This window comes from Hemitrygon akajei, chromosome 2 (genome assembly GCF_048418815.1).
Source record: "Hemitrygon akajei chromosome 2, sHemAka1.3, whole genome shotgun sequence".
Taxonomy (NCBI): Eukaryota; Metazoa; Chordata; class Chondrichthyes; order Myliobatiformes; family Dasyatidae; genus Hemitrygon; species Hemitrygon akajei.
In genome coordinates, this window is record NC_133125.1 from 15,366,653 (window position 1) to 15,387,512 (window position 20,860).

Genomic DNA, 20,860 nt, shown 5'->3' on the forward strand with positions numbered 1-20,860 from the left:
GAGGCAGGATTTATGAACATTTGGAGAGGTATAATATGATTAGGAGTAGTCAGCATGGCTTTGGCAAAGGCAGGTTGTGCCTTAAGATCCTGATTAAATTTTTTGAGGATGTGACTAAAGACATTGATGTGGGAAGAGCAGTAGATGTAGTGTATATGGATTTCAGCAAGGCAATTGATGAGGTACCCCATGCAAGGCTTATTGAGAAAGTAAGGAGGCATGGGATCCAAGGGGACATTGCTTTGTGGATCCAGAACTGACTTGCCCGCAGAAGGCAAAGAGTGGTTGCAGATGGATCATATTCTGCATGGAGGTCGTTCACCAGTGGAGTGCCTCAGGGATCTGTTCTGGGACCCTTACTCTTCGTGATTTTTATAAATGACCTGGATGAGGAAGTGGAGGGATGGGTTAGTAAGTTTGCTGATGACACAAATGTTGAAGGTGTTGTGGATAGTGTGGAGAGCTGGCAGAGGTTGCAGTGGGACTTCGATAGGATGCAAAACTGAGCTGAGAAGTGTGATAAGTGTGAAGTAGTTAAATTTGGTAGGTCAAATATGATGGCAGAATATATTATTAATGGTGTCACGTACCCCGTGACTAGTTACCAAACCAGCAGAAATGGAATGATATGTTGGGGTCTGGTGGTACTATAACTAAAGGTGTTTATTAGTAAACTAAGTAATACAGTACAATAAATTGCAAATATACATATAAAACAGGTTAGCAATGATATATACAGAAGTGTGAGAATAAGAATCAAAACCAAGCTCTATCAAAGTCTAGGGGTAAATGAATAGTCTTAAGATGATGCAGAGTTCAGTTCAGTTCAGTTTAAGGCGAGGTAGTTGCTGTTGTACCGTTGGAGAGAGAGAGTGCGAGCGAGAGATGAGCAGCTGCAGCACGCAAACCTTCCGTTGTCTTCTTGTTCTGTTGTGGTCACCGACTGTGACCCCTCGGTTCCCGGCCAGACCGTTCTTCAGTGGTGAGCCTGTCACCCAGGCGAGGGTGGACACACACACAAGACCCCACCGGCCTGCCTTCACATGCTGTGAGCCTCTGATTGGTCCTCCAAGCCCCCACCTTCCTGTGGGTGCACAACACTCTTTCAGTGTCCCGTGGTGTGTCTGCCGGTGTCTCAGCAGACCTGCTTTTATCTCCCAGGCCGGGGTGCCAGCCATCCATCAACTGTCCATGTCCGTGTCCATCAAATTGGGCCACTCCTTGCTGTCTCAGCAAGAATGTTAACGAGCAAAGAAGAGGGGTCCTTGTAGTAAAGGTAAATAATCGGTGAAGAAGCCATAATACTAAATCATCCATGGAGCCATAACTTTAAGTCTTTGTGTCTCTCTCTTGTTAGCAGCATAGTTCACAGGGGGGTTAACTCTGGACTCCATCTCCATCTGGTTTTCTCATCACACATAACACCCCCACCCTTAAAAAGAATTTTTACTGGGGGAAAAATTCAATAGTAAGACACATTACAGAGTTTAATACAGAAGTAGTCGTTAACCAACAGAGTAACACAGATATAATTTCAAATCAAACACCTAGATAAACAATCAGCAATTACATTGTCAGTCCCCTTTACATGTTGTATCTTTATATCAAATTCTTGTAACATCAGACTCCAACCTAGTAACTGTCTATTCCTATCCTTCATGTTAGTCAAAAATACCAATGGGTTGCGATCAGTATAGACTATCAGTGGCTTCTGTGCCGGACAAATGTAAACCTCAAAATGCTGTAATGCCAGAATAAGTGACAGGAATTCTTTTTCTACAGTGGAATAATTTCTCTGGTGCACATTGAACTTCCTAGAGAAATACGCCACTGGGTGTTCAATTTCGTCCTCAGCTCTCTGCAGTAGGACTGCCCCCGCAGCCTCATCACTTGTGTCAGTTGCCAGGGAGAAGGGTTTCGAAAAGTCAGGTGTTTTTAACACAGGGTGGTAGCATAAAATGGTTTTCAGCCTCTCAAAAGCTTGCTGGCAAAGGTTACTCCACACAAATTTTTCATTCTTTTGTAAGAGCTTTGTAAGAGGGAGAACAATATCCGCAAAGTTTTTACAAAACTTCTGATAGTACCCCACCATTCCCAGAAACCTTCTCAGAGCTCTCTTACCAGTCGGGACGGGACCTTCCGAAATAGCCTGCACTTTTGCCTGCACAGGGGACAGCTGCCCCTGTCCTACCACATATCCCAGGTACGTGACCGTAGCGTAGCCAAACTCACTTTTGGCGAGGTTCACTGTGGGGTTGGCTTTAGACAGCCGTTTAAACAGTTCCTCCACAGCCACAATGTGCTGTGTCCCACGTATCACTCCAAACCACTAAATCATCAATGTAAACCCCTGTGTTCTTCAGTCCTTTGATTACTGAGTCAATCATCCTTTGAAATGTCACTGGAGCATTCTTCATTCCAAAAGGCAAGACATTATACTCCCTGATATAACCCTGATGGAGTGACAAATGCTGAAATTTCTCAAGCCCTGTCAGTTAACGGAACACACCAGTACCCTTTCAGTAAGTCAGTCTTGGTGATGTATCTAGCCTTTCCCACTTTATCAATGCAATCATCCACCCTTGGGATAGGGTAAGCATCAGTCTTTGTGATGGCATTCACCTTCCTGTAATCAGTACAAAACCTTACGCTACCATCAGGCTTCGGAACAACCACGCAGGGAGATGCCCAGTCTGAGGAATATTGCCTGATAATACCAGCAGCTAGTATATGTTCAATTTCTTTTTCCACTAGCTTGCTCTTTTCCAAATTCATCCAATAGGGGTGCTGCTTAATAGGCTGGGTTGAAGTAACAATAACTTCATATACTGTTCCCTTGCATCGCCTCGGGACACCTAGACATTAATCTGCATGCCGGTTGATTAGTCTTATCAGCTGTTCCCTCTGTTCAGACTTCAAATGACAGACCTTATCTGCAAAGTTGGCCTAAACAACAGAGTTTTCCAGTCTGGTGGGCACTATGTTTATCTTTTCAAGATGCTCAGGCCCCTCATTATCAGTCCTTACAGCCTCATTTGTTTTCGTGACAACACCGACTGGGGCGACTTTAAAATCACAATAAGCTTTTAGCATATTAACATGTATAACTGGCTTGGCTTCCTCCTATCAGGGGTTTCGAGAACATAGTTCAGAGAATCTATTTTCTTAATTACCTTGTACGGACCTTGGAATCTCACCTGTAGGGGGTTGGTCACTAATGGGAGCAGAACCAAGACCTTATCGCCCACTTGAAATACCTGTTCCTGTGCTCATCTATCATACCACTGCTTCATTTTAATTTGGGAGTCTCGTAGATTTTCCTTGGCAAGGTCACATATCCTGCTAAGCCTTTCTCGAAATTTCAAAACGTAGTCAATTGCATTGACATGCACTGTCGGGTTCGACCATTGCTCTTTAAGTAAGGTCAGAGGTCCTCTGGGCCTATGACCGAAAACGAGCTCGAATGGGCTGAACCCCAGTGATTCCTGAACCATGTTCCTCACTCCGAATAGCAGAAGTGGCAATGCATCATCCCAGTCTCGAGTATTTTCCTGACAGTAAGTTTTAATCATGGTCTTTAAGGTCACGTGGAATCTTTCCAATGCCCCTTGAGATTCCGGTTGGTATGCGGAGGCCAAAATTTGTTTAGCTCCCATCTTAGACATCATCTGCTGGAATGTGCGGGACGTGAAGGTACTCCCCTGATCTGACTGAATCTCCCTAAGCAATCCTACTGTGGTGAAAAATTTTATGAGTCCCGTTACCACTGCGGGAACTTTAATGTTCCCCAGGGGCACAGCCTCCAGAAATCTAGTGGCAGCACACATAATGGTCATCACGAACTGCCGCCCACTCGCCTTTCCAGGCAGAGGACCCACAAAATCCACAATGACTCGGGAAAAAGGTTCCCTGAAGGCGGGTATCGGTCGAAGAGGTGCCTTAGGGATAGCCTGGTTCGCCTTTCCTACCATCTGACACATGTGACACCTTCTACAATAGTCGATAATATCCTTCCTCATATTTGGCCAGTAAAAGTATCTCATAACTCTGTCTACTGTTTTCCTCACTCCAAAGTGTCCACCTAGGGTTATCTTGTGGGCCAGGTTCAAAATTTCATTCCAATAAACCTTCAGAACTACCACCTAGTGTACAATCGCCCAATCCTCATCTGCAGGCACTGTAGCCGGTCTCCACTTTCTCATTAATACTCCCTCTTTCATATAGTAGCCCACTGGTTCCTTCTTAATTCCTGCTTCAGAGAGAGCTGTCTCCTTCAATGCCACAAGCTCCTCATCACATCTTTGCTCCTTTGTAAGTTCCTCCTCGCTAATGATAAATCCACCTCCTCTCCCTTACTTTCCTTAGCTCCACTATCCTCTTTCTTCTCATCCTTTAACCCCTCCTGGTACAAGGCTGGTAAAAACGTCTCAGCTAAATCAACACTAGACTCAGTTAAATTTGTGCCTGTTGCAGCCGTCTTTATCGACATGCTGCGGGTTTCTGCGCAGGTGGGATAAACGTTAGGATCTATGGGTGGGTCCTAGGCACTTTCAGGCTTCACTGCTGAGTACACATCCCCACCTGTAAGATCATTACCAAGTAAGACATCCACGTCGTCCATCGGTAGTTCAGACCGCACCCCTATTGTGACTGGTCCGGATACCAAGTCAAATTTCAGAAATAGGTACGGCTTCAGTCCCTTTTCCAATACCTTTTATCACATTTACCTCCCCAGTCTCGGTCGCAGCACTGAATTCTAACACCTTCCTTAAGATCAGTGACTGATAAGCCCCAGTGTCTCTCCAGATCTGCACTGGAACTGGGGTTGACCCCTCATTTACAGATACCAACCAGTCCAAAATAAACTTTTTGCGCCCCTCTTGAACTCTATCTGACCTCTCCTTCCTCATTGGTCTGTTGACCGGCTCAATGCAGCCAGTTGGGGTTGTCGTCTTTCCTTTTCCTGTCTCTTTCTTCGGAGCTAGGCACTTAGATGCTATGTGACCAGCCTTCCCACAATTATAACACGTAAAGCTGGGAAACTTCCTTCCAGCCTGCTTTTCCTCCTCCTTGCCCTTTCCGGTAGGCCCCGGTTTATTCTCTGACTTAACCAGTGGGCTTTATCTCTCTCTCTCGTTAGCAGCATAGTTCACAGGGGGGATTAACTCTGGACTCCATCTCCATCTGGTTTTCTCATCACACATAACAATGGTAAGACCCTTGGCAGTGTGGAGGTTCAGAGGGATCTTGGGGTCTGAGTCTATAGGACACGCAAAGCAGCTGCACAGGTTGACTCTGTGGTTAAGAAGGTGTATGGTGTATTGGCCTTCATCAATGGTGGAATTGAATTTAGGAGCCGACAGGTAATATTGCAGCTATATAGGACCCTGGTTAGACCCCACTTGGAGTACTGTGCTCAGTTCTGGTTGCTACAGGAAGGATGTGGATGCCATAGAAAGGGTGCAGGGGAGATTTACAAGGATGTTGCCTGGATTGGGGAGCATGCCTTATGGGAATAGGTTGAGTGAACTCGGCCTTTTCTCCATGGAGCGACGAAGGATGTGAGGTGACCTGATAGAGGTGTACAAGATGATGAGAGGCATTGATCGCGTGGATAGTCAGAGGCTTTTTCCCAGAGATGAAATGGTTCCCACAAGAGGACACAGGTTTAAGGTGCTGAGGAGTAGGTACAGAGGAGATGTCAGGGGTAAGTTTTTTACTCAGAGAGTGGTGAGTGCATGGAATGGGCTGCCGGCAACAGTGGTGGAAGCAGATATGAAAGGGTCTTTTAAGAGGCTTTTAGATAGGTACATGGAGCTTAGTAAAACAGAGGACTATAGGTAAGCCAAATAATTTCAAATGTAGGGACGTGTTCAGCTGTACTTTGTGGGCCGAAGGGCCTGTATTGTGCTGTAGGTTTTCTATGTTTCTATAATCAAAGAGATTTTTTTTATATATTAGGTTTCTACTTCATGATTGCTAGGAAAACATTTCACACAGGATTTGAAGAAAGGAGTAGCTGTGATGATTAGAATGGGAAGATGATATTTCAAATACAGTGCAAAATATACTTCCCTGCAGTGGAATGTTTACTCATTTTACATGTCTCTGTCACATGCCATTTATTTGATAGATAAAGCTGCTAATTAGTTCACATTGTACACTGAATTGGAGTATTGTGTTCAATCTGGGCGTCTCATTGTCGAAATGCAATTTTGAGGTGATTGTTTGAAAATAATGGAGGGATGTCAGAGGTAATTTGTTTACACAGAGAGCAGTGGATGCATGGATTGTGCTTCCAGGAGTATTGGTAGAGGCAGATGCTTAGGGACATTGAAGAAACTCTTAGGTAGACACAGGGATGTTAGAAAAATGGAGGGTATGTAAGAGGGAAGGGGTATATTAATCTTAGAGTAGGTTATGAGGTGGTTCAGTCCGAAGTCCATGGTCCGGTCCGCAGACTCCGGGTTTTCTGGCGGTCCCTTGCTGTGGTTGGACTTAACTAGAAACACCTGAGGCTCATATTGGAACTGGGAATATAAGTGGCCCTGGTATTGAGTGTGGTTGGGGGGTTGTTTTGTCAAGATATTCATGGTGCAGATGGCTGGTGGAAGGCTAGAATGGACTCTTGCCATCCTTGGGGCTGTGTTGGAGAACCATGGCTTCTGGGAGCCTTGCTGGTAGTAGTAGGAGTGGTCACTGTGGTATGGATTCAGCTGTTTCCTGGGCCAGCTGGGTGGCCGTCAGCCACTCTGAGCTAGGTAGGGATCTGATTACCCCTAGCTCCAGCCTCTGAGTTCCCCAAGCTCCAAGCCTGCAGCCTCCAGCCTTGACCCAAGCCTCAAGACCCCAAGTCCCTAGCCAAGCCTCGTCACGTCCTCGCCTGGGTTTGGGGGTCTGAGCCCGAGGCAAGACCCAGGTTCTGGGTCCTTGTCCAGTCTTGGGCTCGGAGTCCACCCCAGGCTCCTTGTTCCCAGTTCCTCGTCCTGGTCCTGCTTCCCCTGCCTAGATTGCATCCCATCCCATCCTTGGGTTCCGTCTCGTCCTGTTTCCGGGACTCCAGTGTCTGTGTTCTGCAGTTGGGTCCTGATTCAACACCTGACTTATGACAGGTTAAAAGATTGTCATAACATCATGGACCAAAAGGACTGTACTGTGCTGTAATGTTTTAAGTTCTATGTTCTAATGTCTTGTATTATTTGATTCCTTCCCAGTTCAGAGAATGCCGTGCAAGATGATGTTGTCCACTGTTGGAGTGCTGATTCAGGTCATATTGTGCCTTGGTGACCAGGAAAATAAAGACTTTCCTTCAGCCACTAATGGTCAGATGTTCCCGTGGAACAAGATGAGGCTGCCTGACAAGATTGTTCCACTCCACTACGATCTTCAGATACACCCAAATTTGACGACTTCAAACTTCACAGGATTAGCTAAGATACAAGTTCTTGTCAGGAAAGAAACCAGCACCATCATCCTCCATGCTAAGAACATGGATATCAGTGGGGCGACTATTGCATTAAACAGGGATGGAGTTACATATCCGGAGAGCACTTTGAACATTTTAGAATACCTGCCTTTTGAGCAAATAGCTCTAGAGAACGCTGAGCCTCTGAGTAGTGGAGAGACATACATCATTAACATTTATTATACTGCTAATCTATCAGATGGGTTTAGCGGTTTCTATAAAAGTAGTTATGAAACACACGAAGGGGAGAAAAGGTAAGCCAATAACACGATTAAGTTTAGAAAAACTTGTTACTCTTTTATAAACTGTAATTGTGATTTGTAACAACAAAATACTTACTTACATTATGCCACTGGTGGTTAAGGTCGTCCCTCTGCCTGTCCTTAGGCTATCTTCTCTATTGGGCTGCAGGTCTGGTTCAGATTCCTCATATCTGCCTCTATAATATAGTGCCAAGTTGTCTTTGGTCTCCTGCATTTTCTCTGTCCTTCACGGATCCAGTGAAGTGTGGTCTTGATGATGGTGTTGGCCTCTCTTCTTATCATGTGCCCAATCCATCTGTAAAGTTTCCTTATGATGACTCTGGCCATGTCCACCTGATGGCACTGAAGGAGTAAGGTGTGGTTGGAGATCTTTCCTGGCCAGAAACTATGAAGGATCTTCCAGAAACTCAAGGTGTGGAATGATGACAGCTTGGCGAGGTTGTTCTCTGTCATGTGCCAGCATTCAGTACAAGAATATGGACAGCTCTGGTACAGCTTCACCTTGGTTTGGACGCTATACTTGGTTGATCCCCATATGTTGCTCATTGATCTGAAGATATTTCTAGCTTTGCTGAGTCTGCACTGCTGAATGATGCTGCCCAGTTAGGTGAATTTGCCAGCGCTGGTTAAGTCGATGTTATATGCCATGAAGGAAGGAGGAGCGTCTACATTGAGGATCATGGTCTCAGCCTTTCTCTGGCTGACTGAGTCCCAACTTCTCCACCAAAGGTGCACAGGGCTTAGTTTTCTCTGCATGTGCTGGTGTATATGTGATAGTAATGTGAGGTTATCCACAAAGTCAAGGTCTTGTAAAGTAGAGAATGGAGTCCACCTAATGCCTCTCCACTTGTTTTTCATTGTTTGTTATAATCCGATCAATTATCAGGTTAAACAATACCACTGACATGACACAGCCTGACCTGACTCCTGTCTTGACTTCCAAGTTCAAATCGCAGTCCTCAACTGTGCAGGTGAATTTGGCATAGAAACTCTGTATAAGCTGGACTGTGCTGGAAGTGATCCTATATGATCTGAGAATTTGCTAGAAGTTCTCCCTATGGATGCTGTCAAAAGCCTTTTCAAAGTTCATGAAATCCATGTAACAGTTGTTTCTGTCACTTTGCACTGTTCTAGGATGTTACACAGTGTGAAAATCTGGTCAACACAGCCTCTGATCTTCTTGAAGCCAGTCTGCTCGTTCCTCAAACACATTGACAGCATCTGTAATCTGTTGGACAGTGATTTTGGGGGAAAACTTGCTGGCTTCGGACAAAAGTGTGATGCCACATCAGTTGTTGCAATCAATGTTATTTTCTTGGGGATCTTAACAATAACTCTTTGTCTAGTTCTTGGGTACTTGTTCCTGTTAACATAGAAAACCTACAGCACAATACAGGCCCTTTAGCACACAAAGTTGTGCCAAACATGCCTCTAGTAATTACTAGGCTTACCTTTAGTCCTTTATTTTAATAGGCTCCATGTACCTACCTAGAAGTCTCTTAAAAGACCCTATTGTATCTGCCTCCACCACTGTTGCCAGCAGCACATTCCATGCACTCACCACTCTGAGTAAAAAAAAAAAAAAAAAACTTACCCCGTGACATTTCCTCTGTACCTACTCCCCAGCACCTTAAACCTGTGTCCTCTTGTGGCAACCATTTCAGCCTTGGGGGGGGGGGGGGGGGGGGGGAAGCCTCTGACTATCCTCACGATCAATGCCTCTCATCATCTTATACACCTCTATCAGGTCACCTCTCACCCTCCATTGCTTCAAGGAGAAAAGACCGAGTTCACTCAATCTATTCTCATGAGGCACGCTCCCCAATCCAGGCAACATCCCTGTAAATCTCCTCTGCACCCTTTCTATGGCTTCTACATCCTTCTTGTAGTGAGACGATCAGAACTGAGCACAGTACTCCATGTGGGGTCTGACCATGGTCCTATATAGCTGCAACATTACCTCTCGGCTCCTAAATTCAATTCCACAATTGATGAAGGCCAATACACCATACGCCTTCTTAACCACAAAGTCAACCTGCGCAGCTGCTTTGAGTGTCCGGTGGACTCAGACCCCAAGATCCCTCTGATCCTCCACACTGCCAAGAGTCTTACCATTAATACTATATTCTGCCATCATATTTGACCTACCAAAATGAACCACTTCAAACTTATCTGGGTTAAACTCCATCTGCCACTTCTCAGCCCAGTTTTACATCCTATCAGTGTCCCGCCGTAACCTCTGACAGCCCTCCACACAATCTACAGCACCTCCAACCTTTGTGTCATCAGCAAACTTACTAACCCATCCTTCCACCTCCTCATCCAGGTCATTTATAAAAATCACAAAGAAGAGGGGTCCCAGAACAGATCCCTGAGGCACTCCACTGGTGACGGACCTCCATGCAGAATATGACCCATCTACAACCACTGTTTCCCTTCTGTGAGCAAGCCAGTTGTGGATCCACAACAGAATGTCCCCTTGGATCCCACACTTCCTTACTTTCTCAATAAGCCTTGCATGGGGTACCTTATCACATGCCTTGCTGAAATCCATATACACTACCTCTACTGCTCTTCCTTCATCAATGTGCTTAGTTTATCCTCAAAAAATTCAATCATTGGAACGTACCTATACAGAACTCCACACAAATATCCCCTGAATATTTGCCACATTTCTTCCATACTTTTCCCTGAGAACATCTGTTTCCAATTTAAGCCTCCAATTTCCTGTCTGATAGACTCACAATTGGCAGATGGAGTTCAACCTGGAGAGTGTGAGGTGGTACACTTTGGAAGGACAAACTCCAAGGCAGTGTACAAAGTAAATGGCAGGATACTTGGTAGTGTGGAGGAGCAGAGGGATCTGGGGGTACATGTCCACAGATCACTGAAAGTTACCTCACAGGTAGCTAAGGTAGTTAAGAAAGATTATGGGGTGTTAGCTTTCGTAAGTCGAGGGATAGAGTTTAAGAGTTTTGAGGTAATGATGCAGCTCTCCAAAACTCTGGTTAGACCACACTTGGAGTACTGTGTCCAGTTCTGGTTGCCTCACTAGCATTGGAAAGGATACAGAGGAGATTTCCTAGGATGTTTCCTGGTTTAGAGAGTATTCATCATGATCAGAGATTAAGGGAGCTAGGGCTTCACTCTTTGGAGAGGAGGATGATGAGAGGAGATATGATAGAGGAATATTATTAAGAGGAATAGATAGAATGGACAGCCAGCGCCTCTTCCCCAGAGCACCACTGCTCAATACAAGAGGACATGGCTTTGAAGTTAAGGGGAGGGAAGTTCAAGGGGGATATTAGAGGAAGGTTTTTCACTCAGAGTGGTTGGTGTGTGGAATGCACTGCCTAAGTCAGTGGTGGAGGCAGATACACTAGAGAAATTTAAGACACTACTGGACAGGTATATGGAGGAATTTAAGGTGGGTGGTTATATGGGAGGCAGGGTTTAAGGGTCAGCACAACATTGTGGGCCGAAGGGCCTGTAGTGTGCTGTACTATTCTATGTTCTATGTTAATTTCCCTTACTCCAATTAAGCACATTTCTAACTTGTCTGTAGCTCTCTCTCTCCAATGCTATTGTAAAGGAGGCAGAATTATGATCACTATCTCAAAAATGCGCTCTCACTGAGAGATTTGACACCTGACCAGGTTCATTTCCCAATACCAAATCAAGTACAGCCTGTCCTCTTGTAGGCTTTTTTACATATTGTGTCAAGGAACATTCCTGAACACACCTAACAAACTCCACCCCATCTAAACCTCTTGCTCTAGGGAGATGGCAATTGATATTTGGGAAATTAAAATCTCCCATCATGATAACTCTGTTATTATTACACCCTTCCAGGATCTGTTTCCTTATCTGCTCCTCGATATCCCTGTTACTATTGGGCGGCCTATTAAAAAACACCCAGTAGAGTTATTGACCCCCTTCCTGTTCCTAACCTCCACCCACAGAGACTCCATAGACAATCCTCCATGACGTCCACCTTTTCTGCAGTCGTGACACTTCCTCTGATCAACAGTGCCACACCTCAATCTCTTTTGCCTCCCTCCCTGTCCTTTCTGAAACATCTAAAGCCCGGCACTTGAAGTTACCATTCCTGTTCCCAGATTATTGTAAACAGTGATTACAGGATGGCTGCTGCAACTTTTGGTTTGGCTTTGAACAGTTTGGCATTCAAATTATTTTCTGGAGATTTGTTTTTTTTTTTAAATGATGTAATCACAGTAACAGTCTCTTCTTGGGTGGATCTGAGTTGATATCAAGGTCCTCTGCAGCCTCTTGAATGTCAGGTTCTTCATCTGGTGGTGGTCTATTCTGTAATTCCCTGAAATACTCTGTCCATCATGCTTCTTGCTCTTTCTCAGTTGTCAAAATAAGATCATTATTATCTCTCATGAGAGCACTGGATCTGGTCTTGAACTTTCCACATACCAGTTTTGAAATCTTGTATATATTTCCCTGATTGCCTGAATTGGCTGCTGCTTCAGATTCCTCTGCAAGCTCTTTCAAGTAGACTTTCTTATCCTTTCTTACAAGTCTCTTCACTTTCTTGTTGGTTTCAGTATATGCTAGAAGTTTCACCTTAACTCGTGTTTACTCTGCACCTAACACTTACTTTTAATTTTCCATCTTTTTCCTATGGCTGTCCATGTTTCCTGCTGTATCCATTCTTTATTCTTCTTTCCAGCTCTGTATCTTAGGCAAACCTTTCTGCTCTTGAAGACCGAGGCAATCTGTTTCCACATTGTGTTGATCTTGTCTACCGACACATCCTCATCAAGGTCTTGCGAGCAATCTGTTCTTCAGCTGCATGGGGAGGGCAGATCTCACACTGGTACCCTTGAGCTTCTCAACATCAAAATGTCTTTGTACATGTGCTCTGGTCCCAGCACTGCTCAGCATGAGTTCAGTCACTGCTACAACAAGGTGGTGTCAATTCCCGTAGCAGCCCCTCTCTTCACCTTTACATCCTGCAAGGATCATTTCCGTGTACCATTGATCATCAAATGGTCAATCTGCTTCTTGCTCGTCCATTGGGTGAGCCCCATGTCAGTTTGTAGATTTCACAGTGTGGGAAGAGGGTCACTCCTTTGACCAGATAATCTTATAGGAACAAAACACCATAAAATAATTTTGTATTTGAATATTAGTGCAAAATTGATGTAGATATACAAATATTTTGTAGATATACTAATACAGTATTTTGTTCTCTGATATAAGTTATCAAATGAAAAGGAAATGTATATTTGATTAAAGAGCATTCTTAGCATATGGTCAAAACTGTTATAATAGTAAATCAAGCTCAGGGTTTGAGAGAGTGGTCTACATATTGCAGCTTTACAAGTACTTCCCATTTTTATTTGGAGACTCAAAATTGAAAATATTCAGGAAAAACTAATTTACAATTCAAACTTGCCTAAATATACTGTATTTAAAAGTCAATTCTGTTGGCATTAATATTTTACTGTGCTTTTTTCTTTCATTTAAATTAATATTTCACCTCACGAAAATCAAGTTCATGCTGAATATAATCTTTAATCTAACAACTGAGGATATCTGAAGAATAATTATTAAATGTCACAATGTGATGAGAAGTTTTCTTCTGCTTTGGAGTCTTGACAAAGGATAAACACATCTGTTACCCACCAATGTATGACTGCTAATATGCTGTCTGAGGTACTCAAAATGCATGGTTCCCAGTCATATTTTGTTGATGGTTTTATAGAAATTACTTTTCCACTAATTCAGAGTCAGAATTCCTGAGTCACTGAGCGTATGTCTCAGGCTCCTGTACCTCCTCCCTGATGCTATCAATGAGAAGGGTCGTGCTCTGGGTGATGGGTATCCTTTATGATGGATGCTGCTGATGCGCCATCAATAACTCACGCTGAGACTTAGGAAGTGAGATATCGGCTTTTATTGACTGAAGAACAACACTACATCCTGGGAAAATGAGGGAGAGCAGCAGGCCACAGTCGCCTTTATACAGGGGTCTGTGGGAGGAGCCACAGGGGCAGTCAGCAGGGTCTGTGGGAGGAGCCACAGGAGCAGTCAGACAGGTATATCTAGTTCACCACAGCTGCTTTGTGAGGCATCGCTCCTTGAAGATGTCCTGGATGCTGGGGAGGCTTGCGCCCATCATGGAGCCGACTGAGTTAACAACTTTCTGCATCTTAATTCGATCCTGTGCATTGCCTGTAGATGTCACCAAAACAGTAGCATTTGTGCTTATTATTTCTAATGTTTACAGGTGAGTACTCTCATTGCAACAAAGTTTGTAATAAGATTCCTAAGCAATGTCATTTTGCTTCAATTTATAATCAACTCAAGCAGCTTTTCTCATTTTTGTGCTTAAAATGGGAATAATTTGCACTATAATAATGGGTTGCCTGTGCATAACCTATTTTAAATTGGCTGCTGTTGCTACCAAAACTCTAAGCTCCGGAATTCACCTCATCTCATCTCAGCTCTCCACCTTTACCTGCTTCTCAGGCATTGTTGAAATCTAAATCTATCTTTTGTTCATCTGCCCTCATAATTCAGAATATGCTTGGGACTTAGACTGTTTCCTGTAACGTTCCTGTGAAGTGCATTAATGCTTTTTTAAAATTATTTATTTATGGAGATACAGTGCAGAATAGGCCCCTCCAGCCCTTCGAATTGCGCCGCCCACCAACCCCTGATTTAACCATGGCCTAATCATGGGACAATTTATAATGACCAATTAACCTACCAACTGGTAACTGGACTGTGGGAGGAAACCCACGCGGTCATGGGGAGAACGTACAAACTTCCTACTGGCAGCAGCAGGAATTGAACCTCAGCTTGCCTGTCCTGTAAAGTGTTGTGCTAACCGCTATGCTACTGTGCTGCCCTACTCCGAAATTTAAAATTGAATGCTACAAATTCTCTCTCTGGTCTTGTTCATCTCCTTGTATTTACATGCCCTCTAGAGAACTCGGAGTCAACAAATTAGTGTTTAACTCCCTCTGTCGAACCAACACGACCACCGTTTTGGTCATTCAGTCTCACTTGGCTTCCAATTTATCACATTCCTTTTTCTTTGTTTCCACCCATCCCAATTCTCTGTATTTTCAAAATGTTATTTCTAATTCTTCCAGGATCTGCTAAGAGGTCATTGTTCTAAAACATTGCCTGACTCTCTGAACATTTCCAGCATTTTCTTCTTTTCGTTCCGGATGTCTGCTCTCCGAACTTCTTTGCTTTTCAATTACCGTAAGTTTAATTGTTGCCCTCCGCGCCTCGTGGCACATCAAGTGGCAACCTTGCTATTTATTTAGCATTTTTCTTTGTTTTTCATGAGGCTGAGTTGCTAGCTTGATGCTCAATCCAGCATGGAGGGAAAGCATGCAAGGAGCTGGCCAGATTCGAACCAGGGACCACTCGCATTGAAGTCCAGTATGGATGCCACTACACCACCGGCCAGTTTAATACGTAACTGTGGTTAGTGTATAAACTGTTGACCAAGTAACTCCCCTTTGATTATAGGTTTTTGAGACTACTGAACTCTCTAACACCACCCAGGTATCATCCTGTATAAAGCCCCAGTAACGGTATCCTGTTTACTTTTTAACGTGTTGTAAATGCACCCTATTTTTTGTTAATTTATTTGTGGTAATATTACTTTGTGTTGTGTGAGAGTTATTTGTACTGTGTTGTGTGCCTCGATCCAGAGGAATGTTTTGTTTGGTGGCATATGTGTGTAGGGTTGAATGACAATAAACTGAACTTGAATTAGAATTTGGGTGATATACTGTGTCCGGTGCTCTTGGTGTGGCCTTCTATATATTGGTGAGACCTGACGCAGACTGGGAGACCGTTTCGCTGAACACCTACACTCTTTCTGCCAGAGGAAGCAGGATCTCCTAGTGGCAACACATTTTAATTCCACGTCCCATTCCCATTCCGATATGTCAGTCCGTGGCCTCCTCTACTGTCGAGATGAAGCCACACTCAGGTTGGAGGAACAACACCTTATATTCCATCTGGGTAGCCTCAAACTTGATGGTATGAACATTGATTTCTCTAACTTCTGTTAATGCTCCTCCTCCCCTTCTTACCCTATCCCTAATTTTTTATTTTTAATATATATTTTTCCCTCTTTCCCTCTCACAATAACTCCTTGCCTGTTCTCCATCTTCTCTGGTGCTCCCCTCCCTCTTTCTTTCTTCCAGGGCCTTCCATCCTATGATACTCCCCCTTCTCCAGCCTTGTATCCCTTTTGCCAATCAACTTCCCAGCTCTTAGATTCATTCCTCCCCCTCCTACCTTCTCCTATCATATCAGGTCACCCCATCCTTCTCCCACTTTCAAATCACTTACTATCTCTTTTCTCCGTTAGTCCTGACGAAGGGTCTCGACCCGAAACGTCGACTGTACTTTTTCCTATAGATGCTGCCTGGCCTGTTGCGTTCCACCAGCATTTTGTGTGAGTTGCTTGAATTTGAATGTACTTAGAATGGTGTGGAATGAAATGTGGACATCCACAGTTGATGGAGCTCCAACTAGAGTTAAAATAGTGCATTTATAGGTATATATCCTCTTTGGTTTTATGACTGGGATCAGTTGTGATGAACTTGAAGAATTCAGAAGTCAGGATTGCAGCCATAACCAAGTTCCTATGTGGCAGCAGATATGTATTTGTCTCAGAGCAGCCGGTGAATCCATGTTGCCTGCCCTCAAAGGCTCTTTAGTATCTATGTGCTGTACATAAATTAGTACCTCTGAAATTTAATATGTTATAAATCTCCAGAATTATGCTTTTATTTTCCAGTTCTTAAAGACCTTAAATATTGTTTACTGGGTTTCTACAAATTGTTATTTTTCTATCTACTTCAATTGCATCAATATACCTGTTACTCTGCCATCAGATTTCTCAACACCCCATGAAAACGACCTCATTATTTGTTTTTAATATTGTGGCGGTCATTTAGTTCTTGATGACAGACGAAAAGAGCTCACTTACCTCAACTGCCATTTTATTGTGACAAGTACAATGGCAGGCAGAGAGCCATAGTTCAGTGAGAACTGACTTAGTCACATACATGGGGTCGATACTTATTACACACCACGGTGAAATTCAGGGTGGCCCACAAACACACTAGTGAACAACTGTATAACTCGAGCTAAAATGTGACAATATATAAACCTGAACATCTCCGCGTATTTCCATGAACACATTTTAAAACAGGAACAATAAGTATCACTGGCTGCTAGGAACACTGGGGCGAGTTGTCGACCATGCCCCCAGAATGCCACTATATATTTTCATTGCAACTGATAGCAAAACAACAAATTTCACAACATGTCAGTGATAATAAGCCTGATTCTAATTCTTTATTAATTTTCTTCTCCATGTTTTAGTTATTGCATTAAAAGAATGTGCAGGTTTTCCATTTTTCTTAGTCGATGGGAACAGGGACATATCTACGGAAAATAGCGCCTATGGCAAGCACTGAAATTGTGCCGCAGTCCAAACATCTGACACCCATCTTTTAGATAACTTTACCATAATATTAGCTCAAAAATACAAGTCAGGCTTGTGAATCTTTTAATTAACAAATTTTGGCACTACATGAAAATTATAACTGCACCTTCCTTGCTTTCACTGATGCAAATTGGTCTATAATGTGATCAAAGTCAGTTTTTTCAGTTTCCTCTCTTTCTACACTCAGCAGAGCAAGATCACAGAGTCTGCCTTGACCCATGGAGGCTCTCAAATATGAAAGTATTTTTAACTTGCTGAATGATTTCTCACAGCTGGTGATGGAAACTATGATGGTTAGCATTACCTGACTAGCAATGCGAAGATTGGGGAAGATGCTCTCATCTCCATACTGAACAATTAATTCAAGAAGCTCTTCAGGTCTTGATATTTTCATGTTGACCCACCTTGACAGCAACATTCTGCAATCCAAACTTGGCATCAGTGTTGTGCAAACGAGCAAACCTTTCGTCCATTTCTCTGTGAAGATGGTCGACTGATCCCTTCATGACTCTTCCCATTTGCTCCTTAGCTGTTAACCCAGCGTCTCTTGAGTTCTCATCAGCCACTCATTTCTTTCATCTGTGAAGTCTTTCAACTTCAATATTCCATTCTTGAGAGAGACCGACTCCTCCTTCGAGTGACTCACTGACCAACACTTCTTTTTCATCATATAAATGATCTCGGAGGGCTTTCAAATCCATGGCAGCATCATGGAAGTTCATGCTAGGATCCTGTAGCCTCTTTTGAATATGGTCAATGCAAATGAGTACTTTGTTCCAAAATCCTAGCAAAATCAGAAAATCGTAACTCAACATGCAGTTGTACAGCTGCCTTGCATCATTTCTTGTTTCCCTGGTCTCATTTTCATTGTCTATCATGTCCTGGAGAATTTTGCAGTATCTCCTCAAGGTACTTGTTGACGGGCTTCACTGCTTCTGTCCTTGCAATCCACCTGGTTTCGGACTCTGACTTAACAACCACAGGCACTGCGTTTTTGAGTTTTTCCAGGACTATGTTGAACAAGAGAAAAACACGTAGAGAGCTTCGATGGTTCCAAAAAATGTGACCATCATTGTATCCTGCTTGGCTGAATGTACACCCACCAAGTTGAGTGAGTGATTGTTGCAACTCAAACACTGCCAGGTTGTTTTCCTCACTTATTCTATGATGAACACCACTTCTGTGTCCAGCCATCATAGCAGCGTTGTCATAGCACTGTGACCAACAATCTTGTAGCTCCATTTCGTCCTTCTCTAGCTGTTTCAAGATATCTTCAACCAAGCTCTCAGCATCTTTCTGGCTTATCTGGATAAAACCAAGGAAGGACTCTCTAACACGGACTGTTTTCCTCTCAAAATCAACTTCCACATACCTCACTACTTCTGACATCTGCTCATGGTGTGCCTCATCAGGAGTCGAGTCGAACATGAGACCATAGTACTTGGCTTTACGAATGTTTCTCAGTAAACTCTAGTGAACAGTGGATGCCATCATGTGGATGAATTCGTTCTGGACACCCGGTGAAAGATAAGATGTGGATCCAGGATGACTTTCCAAATGAGTGAGGTGTTCTTTTATGACAGGGTCAAAGATGGCCAGTAGTTTCAGTAAGCCAAGGAAATTTCCCTCATTGGAGTCTTCGTCTAGCTGAAGTGACTCCCTGTGTCCTCGCAAAGCCAGATTCTGAGTTGCAAGGAATTTTATGCAGTGAAGGACTCTCATCAAGACATCACGCCATTTCAACTTTTCCTTCTCAATATGTGACTGAAATACCATGTCAATAACTCCTCTGTTTCCAGCTAAATTTCTTTCCACTGTGTGAAGCATTCCCGATGATTCTTGGCATTTTCATGAACACTAATCCTTTCAGGTGCTTTCCACTGGTTGAATCCACTTTCCTGCTCCAATGAGGATTGATGGTCTGACTGGGAATAGTGAAGACAGCAGATACAAAATGCAGACTTTTTAGAAGGGGAATAGACCAGCCATGAGCGAGTCACTTCCTCACCATGACCATTTTCCAATTTCCTCTTGAACCAAGTTTTGTTCATTGAGTGGTTATTTGTTGGTAGGAAAGGCCTCTCACTGTTCTGGAAATACTTCAAACCCAGATTTAGTATTTCTGTTCTCAATGCGCCAGGCAGAATTGCTTCTCCAGTATCCTTGTCAAACTTCAGGAGTCCAATGTCATGCTGTTCAATCACTTCTGGTATAACAGTTCGAGGCTCTTTGACACCATCCAGTTCACTAGGCTCAGTGTCGTCAGGTTCAATCTCATCAGGTAAAACCTCCTCAATAAAATCAACATCACCACCACCACCACGTCTTCCCCTCCTGTCATGTCCACGTTCTCTGTGGTAGCCTCACTCTTAATCTCGTCATACTCGGATTTATCTGACTTGACTTCCTCCTCGGCTTGTGATGCATTTGTACTTGATCCACCTTGGGATTCTCACAAACTTGTAGCAGGTGCAGGCGACTCCGTGGAACGTGTCGAACTACTTGTTCCGGGCTTTTCAAAGAAGGACATGAAGAACTTGTTTGATTTCTTGGCTTCCTCCGCCTCCAACTTCAGTCTCTTCCGTCCTTCAGGTCCACTTTCATTCTTCTTTGTGAAGAAATGTTTCATGGTCTTCTTACACAAAGCTCTGAAGTAAGGCCATGCTAGTGCATCTCACCCATGATAATCAAAGACAGATCATACATCTGAAGAAAATTATTTTTTCACTATCCGAGGATGGCTTGTCTGACTTTAATAGAAACTGCTCAGTGGCGCCCAGGGCACGTGCCATATCTGCCATGCCTTAAATATGCCACTGGATAGGAAAGTACATACAACTGCTTGGTTAGCATTTAGACACCATTAAAACTTGCCAGGACTGGTTGCTGTGGGACTGTTCAGATGTTTGGAGACATTTGACATCTCATCCCTTTGTGACCTTGTGGTATTCGGAATGCAAGACAGTGTGGCATTTTAATGGACTTACTTCATGGTTTATGAGGCATCAATTCCACCATTTCATGTATAAATGTTAAGACCACAAAATATAAGAGCAGAAGTAGTCCATTCGGCCCATCGAGTCTGCTTAGCCATTCAATCATGGGCTGATCCAATACTTTCAGTCATCCCCACTCCCCTGCCTTCACCCTATACCCTTTGGTGCCCTGGCTAATCAAGAACCTATCTACCTCTGCCTTAAATACACCCAATACTTGGCTTCCACAGCCACTCATGACAACAAATTCCGCAGATTTACCACCCTTGGACTAAAGTAATTTCTCCGCATCTCAGTTCTAAAAGGACGTACTTCAATCCTGAAGTCGTGCCTTCTTGTCCTCGAATCCCCTACCATGGGAAATAACTTTGCCATATCTAATCTGTTCAGGCCTTTGAACATTCGGAATGTTTCTATGAGATCCCTCCTCATTATCCTGAACAACAGAAAATACAGCCCAGGAGCTGCCAGATGTTCCTCTTGCGGTAACTCTTTCATTCCTGGAATCATTTTCGTGAATCTTCTCTGAACCCTTTCCAATGTCAGTATATCCTTTCTAAAGTAAGGAGCCCAAAACTGCACACAATACTCCAAGTGTGGTCTCACAAGTGCCTTA

At 43.6% G+C, this 20,860-nt stretch overlaps 1 protein-coding gene across 3 annotated transcripts in view; it reads left to right on the forward strand.

The window, feature by feature from the left end:
* The window catches only part of LOC140739384 (endoplasmic reticulum aminopeptidase 2-like), a 79,608-nt gene that overhangs the window by 6,057 nt on the left and 52,691 nt on the right, over positions 1 to 20,860 (forward strand). For all 3 annotated transcript variants that reach the window (XM_073067656.1, XM_073067647.1, XM_073067664.1), the window contains exon 2: positions 7,215 to 7,719. In XM_073067656.1, the coding sequence (XP_072923757.1) occupies positions 7,223 to 7,719 (497 nt within the window). In that variant the 5' untranslated portion in view covers positions 7,215 to 7,222. The remainder of the gene's footprint in view (positions 1 to 7,214; positions 7,720 to 20,860) is intronic.